This window comes from Limulus polyphemus, unplaced genomic scaffold, assembly GCF_000517525.1.
Source record: "Limulus polyphemus unplaced genomic scaffold, Limulus_polyphemus-2.1.2 Scaffold923, whole genome shotgun sequence".
Taxonomy (NCBI): domain Eukaryota; kingdom Metazoa; phylum Arthropoda; class Merostomata; order Xiphosura; family Limulidae; genus Limulus; species Limulus polyphemus.
Window position 1 is genome coordinate 201,606 of NW_013666533.1, and position 10,041 is coordinate 211,646.

General features: G+C 36.1%; 1 protein-coding gene across 3 annotated transcripts in view; it reads right to left on the minus strand.

Moving 5' to 3' along the window:
* The window catches only part of LOC106461263 (TOX high mobility group box family member 4-like), a 151,084-nt gene extending 144,207 nt beyond the window's left edge, over window positions 1-6,877 (minus strand). For 2 of the 3 annotated variants that reach the window (XM_022388129.1, XM_022388126.1), the window contains exon 1: window positions 6,208-6,877. In XM_022388129.1, coding sequence (XP_022243837.1) covers window positions 6,208-6,240 — 33 coding nt within the window. In that variant the 5' untranslated portion in view covers window positions 6,241-6,877. Of the gene's footprint in view, window positions 1-5,618; window positions 5,638-6,207 lie in introns of those variants that run through there. The other variant, XM_022388128.1, reaches the window with a different exon arrangement.
* Between the last annotated feature and the right edge of the window lie 3,164 nt (window positions 6,878-10,041).

A 10,041-nucleotide genomic window follows, 5' to 3' on the forward strand; every position in this document is an offset into this window, starting at 1 on the left:
TTTAGTAACGATTTTAATTTAGGGCCGGGTTTTTGGGTAGAATTTTGACGTTGACAAAAATATTGTGTTTACTGGCTAGTTTTGTCGAAGTGTGGATAATTCTTGAGCTGGTTTCAGGAACAAAAGGTAAACTGCAGTGCAATGTTCTGTTTTTTGGTTTGTCGTAGTCATAATGGTGGAGACAACTCTAAGATTTCACTTTTATCATTACTCTCACAATGGCCCCCAGTGGCACAGCGCTAGAATCCGGGTTTCGATACCCGTGGTGGGCAGAGCACAGATAGCCCATTGTGTAGCTTTGTGCTTAATTACAAACAAACAAACTCTCACAATAATGGCTGGAGACGGCTTGAATGGGTAATGAAGAAAAACTTTAATATAAGTTTAACAGCAAATGTACAACGTTTCGTCATCACCAGGTACCTGGGTTCTGGTATTAGAACTGCTGATCAAAGAGAGGGACGACAAGTGGAAAACAACACAATATTTGCACCTCTTAAAGTTAGTTCACCTAGCGAGAAGAGAGAGACGTAACGACGACGTAGCACTATTGGACTATTGTGCAGTTTACAATATCGAGACTATTTCTGAGGCGTTGAAAGCGTGATATCAACATAAAATGGCCGACAATGATAACGTTTACTTGTTGTATAAGCTGAATTTGTTTTACTTATGGAAATTAACACAGACGACAAAGAAACAAAATGAGCAATTAAGTCACGCGTTTTGTATTAGCTATAAAAATATAAATTCCATTTGTTGTAAATAACTGGGGGAATAAGTAACGATCCGAATAAAATAAAAAAATCTGTTACAACGTCATAGTTTCAAACGCTGAAGCTGCAGTCATTTTGTAGATTGGAGAAGGTCTATTCTGATTGGCCAATCTGTTAATGTACCGCCAAAAAGTTGAAACTTTCCTGTAACTATGCAAGGAGACAAGCGACTGTATATTGTGTGATTACGTTAACACCCTTTGTTCTCCAGAAGAAGAAGAATCAACTATTCAAAAGCTCTCGAGTTTTGGGTCTTATTTTAACCAAATAGCGGGATGAAGTGTTACGTAGTGTGAACTAGCCTTTAACCAAATAGTTACGTTTATAACGCCCCTACAATTGAAAGTGAAGAGCATGTTCAATGGCATATCGCGGCTCGAACGTTGGACCTACCAATTAGGAGGCCGGCACGCTAACCATTGGACCATGTCCAGCCATGTTAACTAGAGGAGCATAATTTCAATTACTGTTAAGCAGTTAACAAAGCTGGCTACTAACAACGATGTATTCCATAGTCTAAAAGTCATAAAACTTTCGTACGTTAATTATTACCAACACACACAGGAAATCGTTGTGTTAGTATATAAACGTGCACGGATATGTATCTAATATGTTTTACTTACACAGCAAATGGAATGAATAAAACAGAAACCTACTTTTGAATATGCCCGAGCTGATCGTCCAAAGATTATCATTTAAAACTGATATTCAAATATAGTTACAATTTCTTGTAATCGTATAGGAGATCGCATATCAAACAATACGTACTGAAAAAATATTTTCTGTCATTTTAACCTCTTTTTTTCCCATTTACTCTAAAACTTTTTAAAGCTCAAACTGAATACTGACATTTACAGAAAGTTACATGCACATTTTTGCGTATTTTTATACCAGGTCTGTTGTTGTTGAACGTCACTCGCATCAAATAGGCCAATAATGAAGACCCTTCCATACATTAGATTCATACACCATGAATATAAACGTATTTCACTATCTCCCAAAGAATGGACTTATATAGATGCCAGTTTCTTCATTACGCCTATTATTATTTAAGTAGAATATATTGTGATATTCAGCGTGTGAGTGTATTTCAAAGAAAACAGCTTGAGCGAGTGCTCATCTTTTTCTACGTCGCTGACGTAACGTGCTAAAACTGAGGCAAAGTGAATATCTGTGACGTAAATGGTTAAATACATCTATATTCGCAACCTAATAATTCTTCGGAAACTATTTTCTTCATTATGAAAATGTCAAACAAAATAAATCAAGCCCTGCTATATATATGTAGCAATCACCAGGATGCCACATCTGATGTTAGAATCCTTATTGTGTATGTATGCTTATATATATCAGATAATACTTGCAACTGTACACAGGAAATAATTTGTACGTAGAAGACTGTGTTTGCATTAAATTTTCCATAAACATACCTGTCCAACTGTTCTAACACGCGCACACAAGCGTACGCGTTACGAAATGATTATGTAACGAAAACACACTTTATTACCTCCAATTTATCTGTAATTACCTGACCTACAACACATACACAATGAAAATACTTTGTTTTATAATTTCGAGCAAACCTACATAAGGGCTACCTGCACATAACTACCCCCCCCCCCCATATTTTTAATGATAGACTAGACCAGTGGTTCTCAGACTTAAAAAAAATATCTCGTTGTACCACTGTGAGATATATACACTATGCTTCCGCTTCCTTTCCGCAACCTTTTCAGTGACCACATGAAGGGGACCTCCTAACCACAGATACATAACTGCTGGACTGTAGAGAAGGCAGCTAGTTAACAACACCCACAACCAACACTTGGGCTACTCTTTCTTGATCGAATAGTGAGATTTAACTGCCACTCTTAGAACCTAACCACGGCCCCTTGCTGCAAAGAATCAGGAGCTATGAATCCTCGGATTCACAATCTGAGCACACTAGCTACTAAGAAAGCATTGAAACGTGTAACAGTTTTATAATTCTGAAATACATTTAATGCGTGTCTATACATAATATAAAACTTTCACTGTAACGTCCTTTCATAAAGATGACTGTACAGCATCTACAATAGTTACATATAATCTTGTTTTATATGTTAAAAGAGTTTGTATGAACAATTTTATCTTGTAAACAACAAATGCTGCTAGATCAACATAATATGTAGTTAAAGATATTTTTCGACCATTCCAAGGTTATTCAAAACCTGTAAGATTCATAACAAAAATTATTAAAAGTATGGGAAGGTACACAACTAAAACAGATGATTCAACTTGTTCAAATCCTTTACTGTAAAATAAAAATACACTTAACGAGAAAACTGTAGCGGAATCATCCTTCTATTGGGCATTTATCGTGGGTATTATCCTGTCTAAGAAAGGAATATAATAAGCACAAGCGAAAAGTTCATCACACGATAAAACTGTGGCTACCCGAAGCCAAATATTAGAAACGGAATCATTTCCAGAATCTACGAAAAAATGAACTACAATTAGCACCAAATAGTTTGTTGACTACAGAAAGATTAAAAGAGGGATGGCTAGTCTTTGGTATTTAAGATCCCAACTGAAATTTTCATTCAGGAATATATGATGAAAATGAATTTTGAAACGTAAGAGAGTAACATTTTGTTATATGTATTTAAAAGCTAAGTCATTGGGACAGAAGACAAAGTTACCTGAATATAAAAGGCAGATAATACTTGCGTTATAACTTCAAACGAAAGTTAAAAGGTTTAAGCAAGTACACATTATTTCCTTTCGTTCTAGCTTTTAAAACAGCGCACAGATCTCATGTGTGCTCGAAACATTGTAATAAATAGTTTTATATTCTAACCGGTGTTTTAGCACAGTTTAACAAACAATTTTATATCTTAACCAGTATCTTAACACAGCTTAATAAATATTTTAACCGGTGTTTTGATACAATTTTAGAACATCATATGATCGTCTGAGGTTGATGGGCGACATCGTGCAAGGGCAGTTATAATGCTAATCCAACAGAAGTGTTAATAAAGTAAGACAGTTCATTAAATTAGGTACTGCTGAAAAAACAAACAAAATCAAAACACCATAACACAGCATATTTAAAGTATTGTAAAGAAAGACAGAGGATATGTGTTGATCCTTTTGTATTGAAAGTCTTAAACTAATTAGTGCCTTGTAAAATTTATATCATTTTGTCATTATAATCCCTTTTGTTAAGGATTACACAGAGTTCTCCCTCCTCTTTCTGGAGATGAAGTATTAGCCCTAAAAGAACTAGCTAGCAATGAAGATATTATTGTTACCCGACCTGATACAAGTACTGAAGTTACAATCATTAACAAAAGGGATTTAATGACAAAGAGTTCATCACTCGTAGTGACGATGAACTTAAAATGGCAAGTTAATGAAGTATCACATTCCAGCGTATGATCTAAAACGGGGGTTCTCATCCACTCTATAATTTTTACTGTTCTTTAATACGAGTGTTTAATATTCATATAGCGGTAGATCCAACTTAGCCTTGTTCACGGCAAGAGTAGGGGTACTGGTAACCATATTGGAACGTCTGAGCGGAGGAATCTTATCATCCTGACAGCAAAGAAATGTACGGGTCTTAACTAAGCCTTAAAAATGACACATAATTTTCCGCCAAGCTATGTAAAATTCAACAATTTAAAGGATTTATTTATTTATTTACACACTAGCACCATAGCTTTAGAAAGGAAGGACTGTTTGTTTCGGATATTAGTGCAAAACTATATAGGGTCTGTTTGCACTAGCCGTCCTTAATTTTCAGCTTATAGACTATTAGCTAGTCAACAGCACCCATTTTTAACTCTTGGGCTACTCTAATCGAAGGGTGGGATTTGGCCGTCACCTATAACGAATCCAAATGCGGAGCGCGATCCTGCGTCAACGGGACGCGAGCCATGAACGTTCGGCTTCAAATACCGGCACACTACCCAGTAGGTAACGTCCAGCCCTAGAAGTTAAATAGTAACAGGCAACATGGAAAGGAAGTTAAATAGTAACAGGCAACATGTCGCGGTAGATTGTCTCATATCATATAACTTCTTAGATGATCTGGTAAATGCCACTCTCCACAAACTGTAAAGAAAAATATTTTTTGAATATAATTTTTATCATGTATTTCAGCATGAAGGTACCTTGGTATTTTTCTTAGTGCAAAGGTACATAATGGGCTATCTGTACTCTGTTCACCGCGAGCAATCGAACCTCGGAATTTAGCGTTGTAAGACCGTAAACTAACGTCTGATTCATTGTCGTGGAGGTGAGGTGTTGACTGAAAAGTATTTAGACAGCCTGTCTTATAGGCATGTTATTTTTTTTCAACAAAATCTTTGCGAAACCTTGAAGATATATAACAGTCCTAGGTGTCTTCCCGGATGTCATTTTTTGCTAACTAAGTGTTATAATTTTTCGGGGTATCTAACGGAAAACTTAACAAAGTAAATAATGCTCTTGAGTGAAATATTGATTTACGAGTATATTTTCCTTTACTTAATATTATATAATCCTAACTCTTCCGGTTATTTTACTGTTAACGTATAAAATAGTAAAATACGTGATCCAACTTCTACTCTAGTTACATTTGATGACTGGTCGAGCACATGAACGTAGTAAAATGGATAAATACTACTAACATCAGGCTGTCCTTTTGGATTTAGTTTTGATCCAGCCATCTCAGCAAAAACTGTGGGCAAAAGTATTAAAAATCTATTCTACAAATTCAGAAAAAAAAAAAGATTAGTTAGAATTTTAACTTTCAAAAAGTATGTGTTTAGTTTAAACTAAGGTCTATGGTTATCCAACAAAGTGAGCTCCAATTACCATTCTTTTATAGATGATTTAGGCGAAGTCTTCATGATGAACAAAGTTGAAATGGGCAGCAGTCGCCTGGTTGGATATCTAGTTGTTTACTTACCGAAGGCGGCATATTGCGCGCTCGTAATGTAATTTTCTTTAAACACTCTCCCAAGAAGTCTGAAATCATCATTGTAGAGTCATTCTTAAGAAGAAGGGAATACAGATAGAGCATGATCGCTGAGGAAACCAATGCCTTTTGTACTGTCATGTCACACTTAATAATCATCGCTTCCAAAAAGTGTAAATGACCTTCCTTATGAAAGTGGAAGCGCAAACTGAAACTAGATCCAACAGTTATGTATTATAAACGTTACCGCATGGTTAATGATTTCAATTCTCATAACCATAGTCAGAAAGGGATTACCAGAATCTCACTTTTTCGATATTACTCCAAAAAGTTTTATCCTTACAAGTTCAAATTCTTACAATGTTATCTATCATCAACAAAACTAAAATAAACAAAAAAACAAAGAAAGAAAACAAATAGGCAAGAATTCAACGACAACAGCTACTACCTCAAAATATATACTTATGGCATGTTTTGTTAACTTACCCGAAACAGGTAGTGATCAAACATCTGCGCCATTGTTGAAAGCGTCACCAGTGGTTTTTTTGTTTTGTTCAGTCTTCCTAGTTTGTTTTTTCTTATTACAGCAACGTTTTTAATCCCTAATTTAGAAGGTTCAGAGAAATAAAAAATTCTAAACGAACGATATGATTTTTTTTGCCACTCACAGCTATATGTTTTTCAACATATTAAACAAATGAAGCAACGTTTTACCGACTTCTTTATCTTGTTCTGCCTGACCGTTTTTACAGTCAATTTAATAAAATGTACACACGTGTTAACATATTTGACACAGTGCTACTGTATTGTATACTGTGCTGTCAATACTAACAGCTATTATTAAGAGAAAGTTAATAGTTCACAGGACAGTCACCTAGGTGATACGTTACACAGCTGTGTGTCCACAAGCACACTCTACAATAAGCTAGTGCTATTGGATTATGATATTAAGTCCGTTAAAAAAATCAAATAATACGATAACAAGTTCGTGTCGCTAACAAAAAACCACGCGGGAAATAAAAAAAGAGAACAGCAACACGCGACCGAGACTATTACTCCTAGCGGGATAGTGACATCCACTTAGTAACAACACAGCGTGAGCAATAGGCTCTCGTGACACATCCCAGAGGCTCAATCTCGCACGCAGCCTCATGTATTGTTGTCATCAGCCAGATTGCTACCTTCCAATGATGGCAGCCATCGCTCGCGGCCATCACCTCCAGTCTGTCTCTATTGGCTGTTGCTATTGACAACTGGTTGATGCCAAGTTCAGTGTAGGGAAGGGAATGTACAACGCTGGCTGGGATCGCTTATTCCTCTAACGAAGACGCGATTCGGGTAACAATCTTGTGATGTTATTCATTATTATTTTAACTTGTCCTCAAATATTAAGTCGTTCAAAACGTTATCAAATAATCATTCGTCTAAAGCATGCTGTGGCGTCTCATATTAAAACTGTAAGTTATTTTAAAACTGCTTTGTTAAAAGTTCGATCATGTAATATATATATGTATATTTTATGCTATTTTTTATGTAACCGTCTATATAGATATACACAAAGAACTTTCTAAGACTGGTATTACGGTGTGAAGCCCATTCATGTGCCCAGCATTACATGTTAACAAATAGATATCAACTACAGAACAACCAACATTACATGTTAACAAATAGATATCAGCAGCAGAACAACCAGCATTACATGTTAACAAATAGATATCAGCTACAGAACAACCAACATTACATGTTAACAAATAGATATCAGCAGCAGAACAACCAGCATTACATGTTAACAAATAGATATCAGTTACAGAACAACCAACATTACATGTTAACAGATAGATATCAGCTACAGAAAAACCAACATTAAATGTTAACAAATAGATATCAGCTACAGAACAACCAGCATTACATGTTAACAAATAGATATCACTACAGAACAACCAACATTACATGCTAACAAATAGATATCAACTGCAGAACAACCAACATTACATGCTAACAAATAGATATCAGCTGCAGAACAACCAGCATTACATGTTAACAGATAGATATCAGCTGCAGAACAACCAACATTACATGCTAACAAATAGATATCAACTGCAGAACAACCAACATTACATGCTAACAAATAGATATCAGCTGCAGAGCAAGTGAAGAGGTTTAAATACCCGTGTAATATATTACTCCAAATTGCAACCGTTTCCACGTGAGTTTGAATAGTTAAAAAATGCTCTATTAGCAAGCACTAACGGGCTTACCGTTTATCTCAGTTGGCTGAGCACTCGTCTAGAGTGTAGTAGGTCTTGGGTTCGAATCTGAGCTGAGGGATAAGGTTGAGATTACCACACTTATACTAATCGCATTTCAAAATCAACAGTAGCATAAAATACCCTTACGATTTCATCTACGAATCGAGATCCTACACTATCCCAATGGACTCCCCCAGCAGGGTCCCTACCTGAAATCCAACGCTTTAAGGAAAAACCGCCTTAGAACATGTGTCACGTTTGGTCCCGCTAGCTAGAAATATAAATACACTTTCGCACATCGCGCCCTTGAGATTCAAAGGTGGGGGAAATCCGACGCCAGATTCGGATCCAGTGATCCTGAAAACATACTCTTAAGTCCTCATCCTATCTTCCTACTGGAAGAGGACTACGCCATATAGGCAAGAACACTAGCCCCAGAACTGTGGGAGGCGTTCGTGGACAAGAAAAGATACACACATTAAGTAAATACATAGAGGGATTTTACATCTTTCCATTTAAAACAAAAGTATATTTTCACCTTCTTCTACGAACCCCCCTTTATTTATAATTATTCTACATTACTAGAGACTATTAATTCTTATAAATTTGAATCTGTGGGATCTCTCCAAGAAGAAGGATTTGTTGTTAAGCAGAATTGTTTGTTTGTTTTGAAGTTAAGCAGAAAGCTACACATTAAAGCACCCGTGCTGTGCCAACCACGGGTAACGAAACCCGGTTTTTAGTGTTATAAGCCTCCAGACTTACCGCTGAGCCACTAAGGAACCCAAAAAACAACGCTACTTAAATTCCAATTAGATTTCCTAAAAAAATAACTTCATTGATTTTCCTACACTGTTTAGTGTGGATATAACTCAGTGACAAGTTATGGGTTTCATGTTTGTTTTTTAGCACGTTAGTAATATCTACTGAATATTCTAGAAGAACAAATTAGTAGCATCAATGTTAGATATTCCTCAAATTCTATATAATTACAGATTTCTGTGGTGATCAATGGCGTTTTTAAGACTTTGTGTTGATTGGGAGGAGAAAGGGCAAATAGTTAATTTCGGGCAATGTTATTAAATACAAAAAAGTAAGCTTTGCTGCCTTTAAGAAATGTCTATTTATTATTTCTAATTATTAAAAAAAGCAGCCTAATGATGTTTCAAACTACTATTAGAAACCCTAGGTCTCACGTGATTGGATATACTTGGTTCAAGTTACATTGAAAATATGTTAACACTCTCATGTCATTGGGGCCCCACAGTGGCACAGCAGTGTGTCTGCGGACTTATACCGCTAAAAACCGGGTTTATATACCCGTGGTGGGTAGAGCACGGATAGTCCATTGTGTAGCTTTGTGCTTAACTACAAACAAACAATGTGAGTGGGAGTCACTATACAGTGAGAATTTAACAACCTTAAAAGTCTGAGTCTTCTCAGACGGGAGACTGTTGAGGGGCCACACACCACGCCACCCCCCGTGGTGAGTAATAGAGAAATTAAAATACCTATCATGTGTAATGTTCATCATGTTATTGAGAATGAAAAATGATTTTATGATTTAGACTGTTGATCTACCTCTAATCGAAGTGTCAATTAGTGTCAATGAGACTAACGCTCATACCCTGTAGATTTCACCTGTTGGTGAATTTTACTATGGCCGCAGTAAAACATAAGATCTATCCTTGAGGTTAAGGTGGAGCCATCACTAATTTTGAACTATTGAACCAGAGAGAAGGTAGGCAAACAGCATTTTGTTTCTCCGCTATTCCAGCTTTGAACCAAAATATGGAACTGACTGTCAATTTATAACACACCCACAGCTGAAAATACGAAACGTGTTCACTGATGTGAACCTAGAATCTACTCTCATACAGTCTGGCGCGCTAACTACCAGACTACGATCAGCCAATTTCAGAACTCAACAAATAAATAAATACACATCAAAGTATATTGCTGCATTATATTTATTTTGTTAAGCCGAAAAAGATTGAAATGAGAAGAAACACTATTTACGCACGTTCTTATTCACAATACGTACGAGTTTTTAAAGTAAATTCTCTATCAT